The sequence below is a fragment of the Miniopterus natalensis genome, chromosome 20 (assembly GCF_054644295.1).
Source record: "Miniopterus natalensis isolate mMinNat1 chromosome 20, mMinNat1.hap1, whole genome shotgun sequence".
In the NCBI taxonomy this organism is placed as follows: domain Eukaryota; kingdom Metazoa; phylum Chordata; class Mammalia; order Chiroptera; family Miniopteridae; genus Miniopterus; species Miniopterus natalensis.
Window position 1 is genome coordinate 19,928,741 of NC_142100.1, and position 19,427 is coordinate 19,948,167.

General features: G+C 51.5%; 1 protein-coding gene across 1 annotated transcript; it reads right to left on the reverse strand.

Moving 5' to 3' along the window:
- Positions 1 to 342: 342 nt before the first annotated feature.
- GLTP (glycolipid transfer protein) lies at positions 343 to 19,427 on the reverse strand. The gene is made up of 5 exons (XM_087828732.1): positions 19,269 to 19,427; positions 5,236 to 5,294; positions 4,162 to 4,295; positions 2,864 to 3,014; positions 343 to 1,516 (listed from the first exon to the last, which is right to left on the reverse strand). Exons 1-5 carry the CDS (start codon positions 19,369 to 19,371, stop codon positions 1,334 to 1,336), a joined length of 630 nt encoding a protein of 209 aa, XP_087684858.1. The 5' UTR covers positions 19,372 to 19,427; the 3' UTR covers positions 343 to 1,333.

The following is a 19,427-nucleotide window of genomic DNA, read 5'->3' on the forward strand; positions in this document are numbered from 1 at the left end:
AACCCTAGTATCACAAAAAGCTTCAGCCCATAATAACAATGGATCACAGGATTGGGGATGCAACAGGGATTGGTGGGGACTGAGGCAAAGTGGAGAATACATCCGCCCACTTACCCTGTCCAGACAGGGTGGCAGTCATCTCTCAGGTCGTGCCAGGCAGTCTGATTTTTCCAAAGAAGCTAGAAACCAAGACTTTCGTGTTAAATGTCCCCAATTTCGCAATGTGGCAACCACTTCTATTTTTTTAAACCACGAACCCTAGGAGACAGGTCTTTGGCTGGTCCCCAGCGGTAACTGCTAATCCAGGAAGAGAGAGACAAGAACTAAAACGGCACACAGATGTGATTCCAAAATAGAGATTTATTTATTAAGAATTATTTAGCGTCTGCATAAAAATCACCAATTGTTCCTCATTGAGTTTTTAACACGCATCAATTCTTTGGGGGGGTCCTCTATTTACTCCAACACTTTCAAAAATACAGCTCTTGTTAGAGCCAGGAAAGACAGTTAAGGCAGCAAGGTGTGTCCTTGGGTCTCAGTATTTGGAGGGCTCAGTGTCCCCCCTGAGAGAATATACATGTAGGTAGTTTCTTAGGTTGGAAAGGCTGTCCCTGAAGAAAATAATTATGCAGAAGAATCATGCAAATTCACGTCAATTATTTGTACCTGATAGCTTTAAAATAAAATCTCCTTGGTCACGGTCATCAAAGGCTTGCTGGTTGTTTTCAACTATAAAAAATTATCTGGAAGAAGACAGTAGGAAAGAGCAGAGTCTATAATGACAGTGCTGAGAGGCTGGGCTGGGCAACCACATGAGAACACTCACGGGGTTGCTTTAAAAAAACAAACAAGAAACAAACCCACAATAGGGGTTCTGCATAATTTCAAATCAAACTCCTCATGGTCCTTAAACTACCTGAAATATCACTGCACCAGATCCTCATTTTTAAAGTGAGGTGTATGACAGGGCTCCCCCAGAGTCATGCACTACAGGGGGTTGGGAGGGAGAAACCAAAAAACCCTAGGACTCGATGTATTAGCAACATTAATGGATTTTTACACACGGAAATGAAGGTATAGTCAGTTTGTGCTGCTGTGAAATTCAAGGGTGATTCAGAAGTAGGATGGTTATTTATTGCTCCATTATGACAGATCCCAAAAATGACTTCAGAAACCAGGGCCGTCCCCTGCAGACCTCAGCCAGGCTCCGGGCGGCTCTGGGGGAAGCAGGCCAAGGGCGGCCTGCCAGCTGGATTCACAGTGATTCTGGTTGGTTTCTGCGCGTGGCCGCGCGGGGCGGCGGGCGGCCCGGTGTGCCCGCCGCTGGGTGCGCCTACACCTTGTAGTTGAGATCGGCGTTCATCTTGGTGTACATCTCATAGATGACATCGATGGTGGCCGTGTAGTTGACCAGGAAGAGGCGGACCTTCTCCAGGCACTCCTCCTCGGTCACGTTCTGGCCCTTGGAGAGCGCTTTCAGGAAATCGGACTTATAGGGCGCCGCGTACAGCGCTGCCTTGAGACGGCGAGAGGAGAGGTGGCGGTGTTAGAGGGGCCCCACCCGCCAGGCCAGGCACGGTGGGGTTCTGGGAGGGGACTTCCCCGAGGTGCGGGTTGGGCAGGGGTCTGCTCTGTTTGAGGTGTTGGAAGGGAAAGGGAAAGGCAAAGGGAGATGTGTATTGTCGTCTACCCCCATGAGGGGCAGCAGGAAGTACTCCAGCTTTGGGGACAGACAGGCCTGGGTTCAGATTCCAGCTTGTGCCGCAGACTAGCTGTGAGCCTTGAGCAAGTTACTTGGCCTCTCTGAGCCTCAGTTTCCTCATCTGTAAAATGGGGATGATCATGGCACCCATCTAATCGGGTGGCTGTTGCGGGGATTAAGAAGGTTGTGCAAAGTGCTCAGCATCGCGCCAGCACACAGTAGGTGCTCAGCACAGTGCCGGGCACACAGTAGGTGCTTGGCATGGATAAGCCTCTTTCCTCTGGGTTAGCCTGCTCTAAAGGTGAACTACTTCTTTGGAAAACCCACTTTCTGAGTTGGAGAGAGGACCGCTAATCTGTGACCTCTTTTGTCCTATAGGAGGCGACACTCGCCTAAATTTCAGGGCCTCCCTGACAACTGGAAAAGTCCAGAGAATCAGAAATTTACAGAATTTCAGAGCCAGAGGGAAAAGATGCAGCCAGGTAGAAAGGCTGCGAGTTTGATGGGGTGAGGAAATTACAAATAATAATATTGTAATTATGAGAAGGAATGGTAGTAGTTTCGATATACTGAGTGTAAACCAAGCACTTGACACAGATGAACATGTTTCATTTTCGCAATGACCCTCTGAGGCAGGGCCTACTTTACACCCATCTGAAAGATGAGGACACTGAGGCTCGGGGTCATAGAATCTCAGCTCCCATCTTCTTCCTGTGACCTTGAGCAAGATACTTAGCCTCTCTGAGCATCAGTTTCTTCATCTGTGAAATGGGGGTAAGGATGGTTCCCACCTCATGGTGCACTGGTGAAGATTGTAAACCATGGGCGGCCCGCCCTAGGCCAGCCACACAGGACATGCCGTTATTACTGAGGTGGTGGTTGGGGGGTCCTTGGGGACAGGGGGGAGGCTCCCACTGGGATGGGCCCTGTCCCCAACCCTGCCAGGGTGGGTGGCCCAAAGGTGTCCATATTTCCCACCTGGTGATTGGCTCTTCCTGCCCATGTGAGCCAACCCCCTCCCAGACAGGGGAGCCCTTCCTGAGCCCAGGGGCGCAAACGCAGGCTTCAGGGGCCACAGCTAAGGAGTGGCAGAGCGGGGGATGGACCCCACAAGCTGGTGAGCCCCTGGGGCCTGGGGACAGAGCGGCTTCCCGGGCTCACCTGGAAGATCTTCTGCACGATCCAGCCGTGGTACTTCTTGAGGGCCATCTCGTAGGCCTTGGTGGCATTGACGCGGATGTGGTTGGGGTGGTTCTCGTCTCGCTCGCCGTCGCAGATGCTCTGGAGGAAGACCTGGATGAAGCGGAGGCCTCTGCACCCCGGAAAGGAGACAGAAGGCTCTTTAGGACACTGCCCACTCCTGCCTGTGGACAGCCAGCACCCCCTGCGCACGGCAGGCCCCAGCTACTCTGAATTAAGCACCTACTGTGAGACGGGAAATGTGTACACACAAAAGGGGGTGGCTATTTACTCCCCCAACTCTTTTACACCTGGCTTCCATGTGCTGTGACCACTGGCTCAAAACAGCATCTCCCAGGCACCTTGTCTACATTAGGCCGGGGGAAGCCCCAGAACATACAACGCAAGGGTCTGGGTCTGGCTCGTCCGTTTCCTCATGGAGCTGCAGACACACCGGGCCTCTCCTGCCCTCCCACCTCTGCAAGGCCTCCTCTACCTGGGACTCTCCTGCTCAGTCTTAGAGACTCTGATGGGGCAACCTCCTCCAGGAAGCCCTCCCTGACCTCACTCCTCCAGCTCTGATATCCTGCTGTCAGGATCCACCCACCAGCCTGACACCCTGCCCAGACCACGGTACCCCTGAGAGGGTCTGTGCCTCATTTACTGTGGCATTCTACTCACCCCGCACCACGGACAGCACACAGCAGGTGCTCATTAAGTGCTCCACTTGTTGGCATCCACCTGCACTGCCCTCCCCTCCCAGCAGCCTGACTCGGCCCACGCGTGATGTGGCCCCGAACAATCTAACTGATCTGAACGCCACCATCTGCTTGGCTCCTCCTGAGAAACCCACAGATCCTGGGATGGATGGACCCGAGGGCATTCCTCATTCCAGGATCATGACTCTCTCCCTGACAAAGGTGAGTAACTGGGTGGAGCAATTCCTAAAACGGGACATGAGGATGTTAATTGCAGGCTGCCTACCCCAAAGTCCACGTGGCCACACCCTCCAGGGAGCAGAGTCTCCCTGCTCCATTTTACCAAAGTGCATGTTTAGGGGATAGAGGGAGTTAGCTTGTGGGGGGTGGAGGCAGACACAAGGAAGAGCACCCCCCCCCCCCCGCTCCAGGACCCAGAGAGAGGCAACATTGGGACACCTGTGTGACCTTCCTTCCCCATCAGAACAGACTGGGCAGGGCGGTGGCAGGGACGGACGGCTCTCCTGGGCAGCGTGGACCCCAGGACTGACAGCCACACAGCCTGCGACCCAAGCTCATCACCTTTTCAGCCACATCAACGCCAGCGTGGCCCCCACTTTGGGCCACTCTGCTCCATACATTTCCTTCTCCGCCTCCAGGATGTTCTGCAGGGTCCGGAACTTGGCCGGGTCGGTGTCATACACGGCTTTGATTTTCTGAAATGGAGCACACGAGGTGTTCTCGTTGGAAAGGCTGTCCCCACAGACAAGCGGCCGGCACACTGGGTGGAGGGCCCCCCTCGCCTTCCCACCAGTGCCAAGAATGGCGATAGGGCCCTGGCCCGCGTGGCTAGGTTGGTTGGAGCATCGCCTGTGCACTGAAGGGTGGCCGGTCCAATTCCTGGTCAGGGCATGTGCTCTGGTTGCAGGCTTGATCCCCAGTAGGGGGCATGCAGGAGGCAGCGATCCATGATGTTTCTCTCTCATCAATGTTTCTCTCTCTCCCTTTCCCTTCCTCTCTAAAAATCAATTTTAAAAAATCTTTGGGGGGGGGGGAGGAACCAACCACAGCAATAGAGCTGGTTGTAATAGTAACTCCCAGGACTTTCGAATTGGGTCTGAATCCCACCTCTGCCACATCCTTGCTGTGTGACCTCAGGTGAGTCCTTCAGCCTCTCTGAGCTTCCTCAACAGAACCAGCCTCAAAGGCTGCTGGGATGTAGAAATGAGATAATGTAGTGCGGCCAAGCCCCAGGCGGGGCCCTAAGAGGACCCTCCCAGGCAGAGAGGCTCAGCAGCTGGGGGCGGCACCAGGAGCTGCCAGGGCTGAGGAAGGGAAGCGCTGGGCTAATGCACCATGGACTTCAGAGTTTAGTTATTTGGTGGAGTGGATACAAGAACCAGTAGGTTCCTTCTCAGGTCAACCCTCAGACTGTGGTCCCAGTCAGGCTGTAACTAGATGCCACGACTGCTTAGGACCAAGAGCCTCAAGTCCCAATTCCGATGAGCTAGTGGCCAAGCCGTTTTCCATGTCTCCTTCCTATCCCTCAGTCCGGGGAGCTTGAGGCAGGGGGCAGGCTCTTCGTAACGGGGGCAGGTTTAGATTCCCGATGCGGTAAGCAGGACCGGGGTTGCAGCTGCCGGGCCAAGTACGTACCGTGATGTTGCCACTTATGTCCGCCTTGATGGGTGTAAACACTGGGGACCCAAGGCAATCTGGGGAGAAAACAAGAAGAGAGATTCAGATTCCCAATAAGGGCCCAGGAGGCCTGCGGACAGGAGGGGCTGTCACTTGACGTGTTGAGGGAAAGGCAGAGCTGTTTATAGGTGTTAAAAAGGTGAGACCAGTTTCTTACTGCAGGACTTCTCAGAGCCTTTAAAATGCAACTGGAATACCTGGGGGAGAGGCAAACCCTTTTGTCCACGGTACCTCTCCACACTAGAACAGCACTATCCCAATGATGGAAACGTTTTATATCTGCAACGCAGGCCACATGGGGCCCTGAGCACTTGAAATGTGGTGAGATGGAGGCACTGAATTTGTAATTTTATTTAACTCTCATTCATTTGAATTTAAATAGCCACGTGTGGCCAGTGGCTACGGTACTGTACAGCACAGCTGTGCAGTGTCTTGCAGAGCTAAGGATCTGAACAGCCCATCTCGGCCAATGAGGCGGGTCACTGCTCATTAATCAGCTGGCCAGGAGGGAGAAGGTGGGAGAAGAGGGACCAGATGTGTTAGAGATGACCTCCTCATGCACCAGCTTATAGGGGAGAAACAAGCTGACGACCCCGAAACCGTGTAAAAGCCCAGGAGAACACACCAGCAAGGGCATCAGTCACTTAACAGAGCAGAAACTTGGCCTTGACACTCCGCTCTGCACGCTCTGGGCATGTGGGCTCAGGTGTGTTTCCCTTCACTCTGAGCCTCGACTTTCCCATCTGGCAAATGGGGCAACCGAACCAACCGATCACAGAGGTACTCCGAGACACATATCCACTTCCAAGACACATATTTTGGGGGGGTTTTTTGTTTGGTTTTAGGTTTTTAATCACCTGAGGATATTTTTTCCATTGCTTTTTCAGAGAGAGTGGAAGGGAAGGAGGGAGAGAGAAACATTGATGTGAGAGAGACACATCGATTGGTTGCCTCCCGCACAGGCCCCTACCGAGGCCAGGGGTCAAGCCTGCAACCCAGGTATGTGCCCTTGGCCAGAATTAAATCCAAGTCCCTTCAGTCCACAGACTGACACTCTAGCCACTGAGCCAAACTTGCCAGGGCTATATTTTGTTCTTAAATGAAGGCATCTTTCATTTCTTGACAGCTCATAAAACAATAGAGCATCTTAAAATAGATGACTCCTTTGAGTTAATGAGATGTAGGCCTGGAACTCTGGGCTCCACATGAAACGTGAGCAGCCTGTGGCCTGGCCCTGCTCCTTTCCCTCCTTTGTGACCCATTTGGCAGGCTGTCATGGGGACCAGAGACACCCCACAGGTCAGAGCTCCTTGCTAAGGGCTCGGCACAGAGGAACTGTCCAGAGCCCAGGGGACAAAGATGCCAAGCAGGCCACAGCAGGTACCAAACCCACAGGAGGAAAATGCCAGAGCCCGCTTCCCCTTGCCCGCAGGCCAGGCAGGGGCCTTGGTGTGCACACCAACTGCATGGGAGTGGAGGACTGGGGGAGGGACATCTGCAGGCCGAATGCCATCCAAGGTGACCCAGCACACCTGGCCGGCCATCTGGAACATTCTAACCACAGCTATTAAAAGAGGTATATTGGAGAACAGTGTTAGATACTGTAAATGAAATACCCCATAACCGAATGGAAAGAAGGTGGGTCAGGAATCCAGACAGACTAAGCTTGACTCCTGGCCTGACCACTCCCCAGCTGAGCAAGCCTCCTCACCTGTGTGCCTCAGTTTCCTCACATGGCAAATGGGGCAGTCATCAGACTTATTTCATAGGCTTATTGTAGGAATTAAACATCGTGCATTGAATGTGCTTAGCAGAGTGCCCAGGGCGTGCACACTCAGTGAATGTGCTTAGCAGAGTGCCCAGGGCATGCACACTCAGTGAATGGACTTTGATCGTGTTTGTGACTTCGTATTATAACTAGGGTCAGGTTCCATGGTATAGCAAATATCACCCAGGCATAACCAAGATGTGTGTAGAAACCCCCAAGTCCCCCAGAATTTCCACGGAGTGGGAACACACTCAGCCTGCGCCCCCTGACACTTCTATTCTCCTCCTTCCTGAGGCCCCTCATCGGGACCAGGGCTCCTGGTACAGAATCCTCCAGGCTGAGCAGGGAGCCCTCTCCCCTCAGCGACTGGGCCTGTCTCCCAGGCCTGTGGGAGCAACTTTCCCTCCACGAGACCACGCTGGAGCCGCCCCTAGGATGGCCACGAGGAGCTGCCCTGAGGTGCTGGGCCGGGGCTACAGGTGGCCTGAGCCACCTAACCTCTGGCCTCCTAGACGGGCCTGCCAAGTGCTTTCATATTGTGTTTACTCTCACCCTTGAATCTTGCCTGATGTGTCACTGACCCATCCTGCAGAGGCCAACCTTGGGAGGTCATGCAATTCGCCGGCCCTGGAATGTGTTCTCTCCCAGACACTTACTGCTGGCTCCCCCAAAGGACAGCACGTTCTAGAATTCAGTAATAATGCCAGGCAGCCAAGATCTCCTCCCCCAGTGACTATTCCCCTCTTGACTGTGCAGCCATCAATTCCAACCCTCCCAGGGACCAGGCAGGTGTTGTGACGGACTGCATGGGGACTGGCCAAACCCTTCCAAAGGGATGGCTGCTCTTAGCTCCAGCCAGTGACGTTACATCCTTACCTTTCAAAAATGTACAATGTCCTTAGAGAAAAAGCGAATGGATGGAAGGCCATAGGGATGTATAGGTTCGGTAAGATGTTAATGGTAGAATCTAGGTGGCAGGTGTATGAATAGTCACTGTAAAATTCTTTCAACTTGTTTGTATGTTGAAAATTTTCATATGAAATGTTGGGGGGAAAATTAGGATTTTTTTCCTGCTCATAAAAGTCATACTTCTTTCTTCCACTTTTCCTCCAAGTCCATTCGGTGTTACAGCGGTTGTAGTCACATGTGCTACTCTGTTTTCTGTCCATGTGGCCCATGAACTTAAGCTGTGAGAAGACAGGGACCAGGTTGCCTCAGTGCCCCACTGTATCCCCAGTTTCTGGCCCAGAGCTGGGCCCCGTGGGCGCTTAGATGATATCTGTGGCATGAAGGAGTGAATAGATTGTGAAAAACATGAATCTAGAGGCATACCTCCTGCCAGGCAGTATCTCTCTCCACTTCCTCACAGTTAAGACTGACCCGACGCACTGGTTCCAACCATCCGTACAATCAAGGTGGCCGAAGCTATGGGAAGGGACTGGCACCTCAGTTTCCCTGTCTGTGAACGAGAGCACTAGTAGGACTGACTCCCGGAGGGCTGCTGTGAGGGGAGAGACATCGTGTGTGCAGCGTGAGCGCTCAGAGCTCTGGCCACAGTTTTTACTGCTGATTTTCAATGAAGCCGTTTGATGGAGAAGACAAATGCAGAAAAAAATGTGACTTGGCTTTCTTGTCTCTGAAGACAGCTCTTCTGCAGTTCTGAGCAGCCCTGCCCAGGTGATGGGAAGAAAGGCTTTTTGTTTTTCATTTTCCTGAGAGTGTGCTATTCGGGTCACGAGGCCACCGTGGTCAGCAGAAGCTGGCCTGACAGCCGCTGTTATTATTAGGTGTCGTGGCCATTATATAGGGACAGAAGGGGTAGGAATGTGGGGACTAAAGTGTAACTTCCAGAGCTGGGGGTGGAGCAGAAGCAGAGAGGGGGAGGTGGGGGGGGGTGACACAGGAAGTCACCTCCATGCTGTCCCCAGAGGAAGCGCCAGCAGGAAAGGGACCTCTCTGGACACATAAATGTGCACGCTGCCGTCAGTTTGGGAGCATCTGTAAACAGTCTGCTTGTGATTAGGGCGAAGCCACGTAGTGCTGTAAGTCAGCGGGTCCTGGGTTCGAATCTCCACTCTGATGTGACTTTGGACAGCAACTTAACCGCACTGGGCTCAGGTCTCTCGCTTTCCACAGCCCAAAGGTGCTGTGCAAACAGGAGGCACCCGGGGTGCAGCTGGGCTGACGCCTGTTTCAACATGACCCGCCGCAGGTTCTGGTCTCGGGTTTTGTCTTTGGTGCTGTCCAAGACCACCAGGCCTGGAAAAGCCAAGTGACCTGCCAGGGGTCACAGAGCAAAAGCCAAGGCTCTCTCGCCTTTCTTGTCAGAAGGTTTCTGTTTGTGTGAGTTCAACAAAAGCAAGGGGACTCTTGATGGGAAAACTGGAAGATGATTTTCACAGTTTAAGCTCAAGCTGGGCCCTGCTGCGGATGCAACTTGGAGCCTGACAGTCTCCAGCAGGTTACCCAGCCTTCCCTTTCCCACAGGACAGCAGCCCTGCCCCACCACTGCCCTTCTAGTTTTACCAGTTTTACAGTTTCCCCAAACTTGTTTTTTTATTGTGAGCAAAACAGGCTCTTTAAAATGCCACCCTGAACCTGCCAGGAGGGAGGGAGGGGGATCGGCGTGGGTGGTACACTAGTTCCCCATCCTCCGTCCAGGAAGAAAGGAAGGTGTGTTGAAAACAAACAAAGTAAAAACAGAAAACAAAAGAAAAACCAGATACGATCCTACCATCTTTCACAGACCCACCTCCAGCCAAGCGCTGTGATGTGCAGCGGGCTGGTTTAGAGCAGGAGGTTTTCCTAAGCACGTTCATTCCACCCAGAAGGCCTAAGAAAAAGATCAATAAGTCTGATTACAAAACCGGGTCTGATCACCAATCAAAGCCAAGCCACAAACTCAAGGGGGGAGGGGCCGATCTATGCAGCCAACACCACAGACTAAGACCCGCCCACTGTGAAGAGCTCTGAAATCAGTAAGGAAACCACCTTGTAGAAAAAATGGGCAATTCACAGAAGAAATGAAGACACTTGATCTCGGTGCTGAAAGGAAAATAAGATTAAAACAGAAATAGTTTCCATCTACCAAATTTTATCAGTGCACCAGCCTTCTCAGGCACAACCTCTCTGGATGGAATTCGTCGGAATAGAACAAAAACGTCCCTGTTTTTGTACAGCAAGCCATTTGCGGTTTTCTAAACAGGGTCGTCACCGAAAATATGAATTACGATAAAGGTGTGACCCAGTGATGTCACAGGCCCCCCGTTCGCTAAATGGTTTCACATGGCGTGTCTTCAGGGTTTTGGTAAAGCTTTACATAATGTTTTTAAAGGTAATATCACCTTTATTTTTTTTAAATATGTTTTTATTGATTTCGGAGAGAGGAAGGGAGAGGGAGAGAGAGATATAGAAATATCGATGAGAGAGAAACATCGATCAGCTGCCTCCTGCACGCCCCCTACTGGAGATTGAGCCCGCAACCGGGGCCTGTGCTGTGACCGGGAATCGAACCCGTGACCTCTTGGTGCATGGGCCGTCACTCAACCAACTGAGCCACCCTGGCCAGGCTACGTAATTTTTTAAAAACTCCTCCTTAGAAATGTACAATTGAAACCTATATGACCCTATTAACCAATGTCACCCCAATAAATTTAATATAAATAAATAAAATAAAATAAAATAAAATAAAATAAAATAAAATAAAATAAAATAAAATAAATAAAATAAAAACTCTTGACAGTTAATGATCACCTTCTCCTGCTTGGATTCTGCTAGATACTCGGAAAACAAATAGCCAACTGTATCAGCACAAAATAAAAGGAGGCAGGCACCAAGCAAGCATTTTGCGCATGCCTCTGTGACACTTCTGGCCGGACAAGGGACACCTAGTATTTCCTGCCCGGGTCTCTGCCACAGCAGACGGGCGAGATGGCGGAGAGAGAATTCCCCCTCCTTCGGGCGCCACATGCCACACGGAATCACTCGCTTCCTCTTTTTCTGGCTTCGCCGCAGCTGGCGAGCCCCGGCCCCGCGCCCCACCCAGACCACGGCACAGGCGGGTCAATTCCACGGGAGCTGCCCCTCCACGCCGCCCCTCGGAAGGGCTGCTCCCGACACTGGCCGACTACCCAGGTGACTCGCCACCCACCCTCTCGTTTCATCTCCGGAACAGTTTTCATTCCAGAGCATAAAGCATTGTGTTTCTGAGATGCTCGGCTCCACTTTCAGCCCGAGAGGCTCAGAATGGGAACGCCTGCCCCACCCCACAAACACTCAGCCCCAAAAGAAGACGGGGGATGCCTGCGTCGCGATGCCAGGGGTCTGGTTCGGGGAGGTTCTAGCTCAAATTCAGTTTTGTTTTGTTTTTCAATAGCTGGCTAATAAGGTTCCATTGGTAGACACATGGGCGCAGGTTATCTTTACGGGCCTGGGTTACAGGGATCATAATGGGAGGCACTCAAATTACAGCTGATGGAGATGAATCATTTATTATCTGCAGGTATGCAGGGGTGCTGGGGTGCTGGGGGTGCGCGTGTGCGCGCGGGCACGTGCGCAGGGCATGGCCCAGTTTGTGACGGGGCCTGTTTTGAAGGATAAGAGCCCGGAGGACACCCACCACCTTCCTAACACGAATTCCTCCTCGAACTTCTACTATCTAAAGAGCAAAGAACCATCCAAAATGTTGCTTTTAAAAATCGTCCCCCAGGACATGCCAACTCTGTCCACAATCCCCACTTTTGGCAAAAACCAGCCTTGACCTGGGAATGCGGTGGGAAAATGACATCTCTTACTTGTTGTGGCCTGGGAGAAATTAACCTCTCTGAGCCCCGGCGTCCTCATGTGTAAAAAGAAGCTAAAAATGGACCCCACCCCAGAGGGTTGTGAGGCTTAAGTGAGAATCTATAAATAAGAGGCTGAGCAGTTGCTGGCACCTAGTGAATGCTCAATAAAAAAGGGGGTGTTCTTTATGCTTAGTAGTAGTAGTATTACAAATTTTATCATCATTTCCATCTTTCTCAACAGGCAAAGCTATTCTTCAGAGAGGAAATCTAGCAAAATCAAAGGGAAAACTTCAGAAGGGAGGAGAAAGAGGTAGGAAGAGAATGGTATTAACTGATTGGCTGGTATGAATAGAATTAGCAGGAATGATCCAGTCTCAAAATGATGACTTCAGACGTATTCCAGACCATTAAAAAAGAGATCTCAAAAGGGAGTGAAACAAGGAAGTTGGGGGAACATCAAGGCAGAAAATAAATCATTTCTCAACACGGGGAAGCATGAGTTGGCTGCCTAACCGCAGAGGCAGAAAGCAGGTTTTTATAGGACTCTGGAGAGGACCAATCCGCTGTAATGACTTTTAAAAGCTCTGGTACAGTTTACACTATAATTAAAAGTTTTAAAAAGGCCCTATACAAGTAACACTGGAAGAATGTAACAAAGGAGTTAACATCCACCCAAGCCATTTTAAAACTGAAACAATGAAACCCTCGATTGCAGCCCAACATTTCCATTCTAATACGCTCAATGAAATCAGCTTATGTCGTGCCAGATGCACCAAAGGGGCTTTTCTGCCTTGGAAGGTGACTTCCAACATCTCCCTGGTTGCAGGGCCAGCCTGCTTCCAAGCCCGTGGGCCACTTTCTAGCTGCGTGACCTGGTCAAATCCCTTCACCACTCTGAACCTCAGTTTCTTCGTCTATAGAATGGTGCCAATTCCTTCTAATTCATAAGGTCGTTATATGGATTGGAAATGAGATATCAGCTGGTTCATGTCTGACATATGGAACCACTCTAAACAGAGATTATACAAGTTATGACAGGGGTCACGCATTATGTTTTACAAAGCCCTTTGTCACGCATTCTTCCCATTCCCTTTCAGTTCGACACTGGCTGGGCATCTATGCCCTCTCTGCCAGGCACACTGCTGCACCCTAAGGGGGCCTGACTTCTGCCTCTAAGGGATTCACATGGGGGGCACTTCCTTCAAGCAGCTCTGTGATATCGGTCTGTACTCTTGCACTGGCCTTTGGATATTATAAATAGGGTGCTGGAGCAGGCCTCAGACTTCAGCAGCTGGAAGTTGGTCACTAAGACCCAGAGGCAACTTCTTGGAAGATCCTTCTTTCCCAAGAGCTATGTGGCATGGAGGGACAGTTTCTAAAGGCCTGGGGCCATCTGTCCTGCCTGTGCAAAAATGGAGTGATTGTGGGCACTGAGCACCACAATCATTTGGCAGATGACCTCCATCAGCCCTCCTGGGAGGCCCTGTTTTACAGAAGGCTCAGGGAAGGGCAGAGCTTGCACGCAGACACACAGCTTTGGCACCACAGAGCCAGGACTCCAGCTCAGCCTGGCTCAGCTTCATGCCAACACCCATGCTTTTTTCTGTTCCTATGGTGTTCCGAGCATGGACTGCCACGGACAGCAGACCCAGGTTCAAAGTGACTTCTCCCCACTGAGACCTCAAAACAGCCCACTCATGGGCTGTTACGCACGCAGACAGACAGGCCAGCACAACAGGACCTGGAGCAGCTCTCTCATCAGCTGTCTCTCAGATCTTGCTCAGGCCACGTGAGATCATGAGCGTGAAGCACCAAGGAGGCATCAGGCACACAGTAGGTGCTCCTAAAAGCTAATGAGTCCTCACTACTTGCAAATGCACCTCCAACTGACAAAAGGAGTCTGCAGGCAGTTTCAAAATTGCAGAATCCACTGCAGAAAGTGCATATTTAGCTTCTTTGCCCCACAGGACACTGTTTCCTCCTCCTAGAAGTATCCCTCCCAGGCACATAGTCTATCTCCTGCTCCTACAGACTCCAGCTCCCAACAAACACCCAACCAAAATGATACCTAATGCCCGGCATGGCTCAGTGGTTGAGCACTGACCTAGGATCCAGGAGATCGCAGTTAGATTCCTGGTCAGGGCACATGCCCAGGTTGTGGGCTCGATCCCCAGCGGGGGGCATGCAGGAGGCGGCCGATCAATGACTCTCTCATCATTGATGTTTCTACCTCTGTCTCTCTCTCTCCCTTCCTCTCTCTGAAATAATTAAAAATATTTTTTTAAAAAAGAAAGATACCTGACCTGCTATAGGGAGAGGGCTAATACAGTTTCTGGTTTCTCTTTCTTAAGATATTCTATACAAAATCAAAATAAACATACATTTGTATAAACTGAAAAACAAAAATATTGCAAAGATGTAATTGGTGGTCCCTGTGTCCTGGAAGGTGCTTGTTGAAACAGGGAAGACAATTATCTTAAGCAAGCAGAACTTCTTACTCACAAACCAGGGGATGCTGCTGGGGCTGGTTCCCAGGTAGTTAATGCAATGTCCCAATTAAATGAAAAACTGACCTGTTTGGGGCCTACCCACTCACTGATGACTTCCACACCCCACTTACTCAAATTTGCATTCCAATAAGCAGGAGTTATGGGCCCAGCTTGGCAGGCCAGTTATGAAGCACACGCCCCAGAGGAAACCTGCATATCTGGTCTCTTCTCTCAGCATGTTGGACAAGTCACCATGGTGCCAGCACAAGCCTGCAGTCACCAAGCAGGCTGGCTCCACTAGGGGTCTCCTCCTCTACCAGACCGGGCAGGGCAGCAGGCAGGCTCAAGGGCAAAAGCACTCATAAGGAGGCCAGAGGCCTAAGGTGTGTGTAGTCTGGCTCTTCACTCAGTGGCTATGTGACCCTGGGCAAGTCACCTAACCTCTCTGGCCTCTGTTTCTTGGTTGTAAAACAAGAAGATGATTCTGTGCTTCTGGGATGCCATTGGTCCCCCAAAACAGAACAAGCACTGGACCAAAGTGATGGAAAACCACTCTTTGGGGGGTTTATTCTAGGACTAATTGAGTGCCAGAAATCTGTACGGCCCAATTCAATGGACATCCGTTTAATTAAGCTGAGAAGGACACCGAGGCTGTATCTAGACCTGAAGGGGCCCGAAGTATCATGATTGATTAATAATGTCTGCCATGGGTACAGGATATGAATTATGTATTGTAATTTGGTGACATACTGTAATTTAGAAAGAAAGAAAGAGAAATGCAAATCAGTTTTAGAAAGAACTCAGAAAAAAATAGGAATGGAACCAAAAGCATTCATTCGGCAAACCAGGTGCTAAAATAACTCCAAGTCTAGAATGGGATGGGCTCCCTGAGAGTCTAAGGGAGTCAGGAAAGACTTTCTGGGTGAGGTGACCCCTAAGCTGATTCCTTAAGCATGAGGGGAGCCCAAGCAAGCAAAAGAAAGGTGGGGGGCTGGAGAGACGTGGTGAGCCAGGCAGAGAGACTGACATGGGGAAAGCTCCAGAGGCAAATGATGGCCTGGTACCATTTGCAGGGCTTCGGAAAGGCCGCAACACAGATTTTAAGCTGGGGTAATAGGAAGCCACTGAGGCTTCTAGGCAGGGAGTGAGAAGACGAAATGACATCTAAGTCTCTCCCTCCCTCTCTCCCCCTCCCTCTGCCCTCCAATTGGCAATGCTCTGGAACAGCTGGAAAATTGACCTAAAAGGTGAGAGGAGGCCTCACAGAAGTCAGCCGCAAGCTGATCAGTCAGAGGTGAGATCCGATTACGGGGTCAAGGTGGAGAGAGAAGATGAATAAAGGGCTGGCCTCTAAGTGGCCACAGTGAAGCCTGCACAACGCGAGCGATGCAGGCTGGCGACAGGGAGGAAGCGCTAGCCCAAGATGTGGGTGCTCTAAGTCACACCTGACCTGGGCCCAAAGAATCAGCACCCATCCGGCCCAACCCACTCCATCACAAACCGCACCCGACGGAGTTTTAGGAAATGTGGCTATTCCAACGATTTTACTTCTAAAAATTAGAAATAACAAAAGAAGTATGTCAAGAAATAAATACAAGGATGTTCATTACAGTGTTGTTTACTAGAATAAATGAATTATGGCCACATTCAAAGAATGGAATTCTCAGCAGCTATGAAAAACGGTGGTTGACACGGAAAGATGGTCACGTTACATTGTTAAGTGGAAAAAGCAGCTTATACAGTCTCCCTTGAAGACTGATCAAAATGAGTCTGAAAAGAAAACCACTCTGAAATGTCAGCAGAGATTTTCTCTTTAAAAAAGCCCTGCCTCAAAAGGCTGTGAGAGGATTAGATGAACTGCTCCACCTAATATTTAGCACATAGTAAGTGTTCAATAAATGACAAGGAGATTTCCATTTCTCATTTTTCTTGCTCAATTTTCCTTCGAAAAACAGATCTTCCTTGCAAAATTAAACACTTTTTAAAAACACAGCTTTCAGCCCATTGCCATATTTATACCAAGAGCAGTGGTTCTCACTCAGGGGTGATTTTTGTCCCCTTACAGATGTTTTTTTGGTTGTCACAACCCGGGGAGAAGAGGTACTACTGGCATCTAGCATACGGAGGCCAGGGATGCTGCTAAACATCTTACAAAGCACAGGTCAGCCCCCATCACAAAGAATGATCCAGCCCCAAATGCGGGCAGTGCCACAGTATGGAAACGCTGACAGCGAGGGGGCTGTCACTTCAATGCCTTCAGGCTTCTTGCATCCATTATCCCAGACCTTCTCCATTCAGGAGACACGCTCACCACCCAGGTCATCCAGGTGACCAAATACGCCCAAGATCCAGACAAAGCCCCTGTGTTAGAGCGAACAGCAGATCTCACTCGGCCCTGAGTCCCAGAGAAAAGCCACTGCTGGGAGCATCCTCTTAAAACTTAAACCCTCAGCAGAAACTCTCCCCCGAGAAGAACATAATGGTTCCGAATGGATTATCACTTTTTTTTTTTTTTTAGAATCCTAAGAATTATCCTCTGTGGGCCAACCCACTGAGGTTTCTGTATAAATGGCACTTCTGTCAACAGATGTGACGGCCCACAGCACGTGACTCGCAGCAAAGACAAGGGTCCTTTGAGATCAGGGAAAGGGAGGAGGGGATGCTCTTCGGCCCTGGCACCAGAGCACTGCTGGCTCCAGCTGCCACCATCCCTTTCCTCTAAAACCAGCCAGATAATTGCATTCAGTGAAGATACCTTCAAGTGCAGAACTGATGGGCAACCTTGCAGAAGATACGGAAGAAAAAGGCCACAGAGCTTAACTCAAGGTTTCTCCACCTTGGCACTGCTCACATGTGGGGCTGGATCAATTCTTTGTGGTGGGGGCCGACCTGTGCACTGTAGGATGTTTTGCACCATCCCTGGCCTCTACCCACTAGATGCCAGTAGCATCTCGTTGCACCCTTACGCCCTGCCCTCAGTGGAGACCCACTAGCTTAAACAGATTCTGAATTCTTGTCCAGGGCAAGCTGGCTGTCCTGCAAATATTCATAGAACCAAAGAGCGGGGGAGACTGTCCCAAAAATGAACAACTCCTTAATGTTAAAGCCAGTTAGCTCCCAAAACCCTGCCTGGAGATGCAGTGTTAGCTCAATACTGGGATACCGACAATAAGAATGTTTTGTACATTTAGCAAAATCAAGTACCAACTGAGCACCTACTATGTGCCAGGCACTGTTCTGGTACTGGGGACGTAGCAGTGGACAAAAATGACCAAGATCCTGCTCTCAGGTTGCTTACGCAGGTCTGACAATCATATGAACCAGGCAATTGCACTCGTTCAAACATTGATTAACCATCTACTATATGAAAGAACCAAAACTGGACCCGGGGACTTAAATATTAACACCCCCACCACCACCCACCCCAGCTAAGAGTTACTTGGCACGAAGGCCACACACCTTCACATACGCCACTTCACTTACTCCTTGCAGCTGGCCCTGGAGGTCAGCATCCCCATTTCACAGATGGGGACACTGAGGCCCGAGGGGTGGAAGATAACGGCTCCAGGTAGCCACAACCGCCCCAGAGGTCACAGCACTGCAGGAACTACTGCCCACAATGAGCCCTGATCCCCCACTAGGGATGAAGTGAGTGACCGCCCTGGGAGCCAAATCTCTTCAGTCTCAGTCAGTGGTTAAGGCTCTGTCGGCTTATAGGTTTCAGCTGGACCCTGCCCTGGGCACTGGTATCTTCCTACCAGGCCACCAAGCGAACTCAGAGGTCAGGGCACAGGGCAAGGAGAAGAAAGCAGAGGCTCAGGTTGCACCCTTTACCCAGGACCAGGAAGGGCCAAGGGCAGGGCCAACGGCACTGTCTTCTGTTTCCCACTTTCCATCCCGGGCGTGGGCTGGGGGGGGGGGGTTGGGACTCGCTGAGGGACCGCCTTCCCGGCGCTCCAAGGCCTTTCTGGATATGACACATGGGGGAGGGGCCGTCTTTTACAACCCTGGAGAGCACCCTGTGTCTGACATCACCCCACAAAGCAGCCCCCACCCCCCAGTCCTGACCTCTGTTCTAAATGGACGGAAAACTTTAGGTGGTTTCCCCATGGAAAGGGGCCCTAGAGTTTTGTGACTCGTTTTCAAAATCCCCCTCCTGACCCTGCCAGGCTGCCTGCCCTTGGACAGAGTGTGTGTGTGTGAGTGTGTCAGTGTGTGTGAGTGTGTCAGTGTGTGTGAGTGTGCGTGTCAGTGTGTGTGTGAGCATGTGAGTGTGTGTGAGCGTGAGTGTGCATGTGACTGTGTGTGAGTGTGCATGTGAGTGTGTGTGAGCGTGAGTGTGCATGTGAGTGTGTGTGAGCGTGAGTGTGCATGTGAGTGTGTGTGAGCGTGAGTGTGCATGTGAGTGTGTGTGAGCGTGTGTGTGCCGGGGTGTCTCTGGCCTGGAGCGGGCCGTCCTGCGAGTTCACAGGTCCCAGGCGGGAGGCCGGGAGGGTTTAAGGAAAGGGGGGCCCACGAACCGGGAGAATTGGTGGAAAGGGAGGTGAGAGCCATTCGACGGGGGGGGCGCACCCCGCGAGGGATAAAGGATTTGAGGGAGAAGCGGCGGGATGCTTTCCGGGAAAATCGGGGGTTTGGAAGAGTAAGGGGTGTCTGGGGGAAATGAACAACCGGGGAGCCCAGGGGAGCGGGGGGTTGGGGGTCCCCTGATGGGTACGGTGGGATGGGAGGTGTGGGGGGGGGGAGTTGCCCGGAGGGGAGACCGGAGAGTCTGGGGGGAGATGGAGGATTTGGGAGCGGTCGGAACGGGCGCGTGTGGGGCGCGTGGAGAAGAAAAGGGGTCTCGGGTGCCTGGGGAAGCCGGGTTTGGGGCGTCTGCGGCCGAGGGATGCTCGGGAGGAGGAGGGTTCGCGCGCGGCGGGGCAGGGCCGCCCCCCGGGCCCGGCTCACCAAAGAAGGGCGGCAGGTGGGACACCGCCTCCAGGAAGGGCCCCGTCTCGATCTGCTTGTCCGCGGGCAGCGGCTTCAGCAGGTGCTCGGCCAGCAGCGCCATTTCGGGGTCGAGGCCGGCGGTGATGCCCCAGCCGGCGCCGCGGGCGTCCACGCCGC

Excerpts from the sequence above, each read along its gene's own strand:
- GLTP (XM_087828732.1), bottom strand. The coding sequence starts at position 19,371 with ATGGCGCTGCTGGCCGAGCACCTGCTGAAGCCGCTGCCCGCGGACAAG. Across the intron at positions 4,296-5,235 it reads ACATAAGTGGCAACATCACG|AAAATCAAAGCCGTGTATGA; the intron begins GTACGTACTTGG and ends GCTCCATTTCAG. Across the intron at positions 3,015-4,161 it reads GCGTTGATGTGGCTGAAAAG|AGGCCTCCGCTTCATCCAGG; the intron begins GTGATGAGCTTG and ends TCCGGGGTGCAG.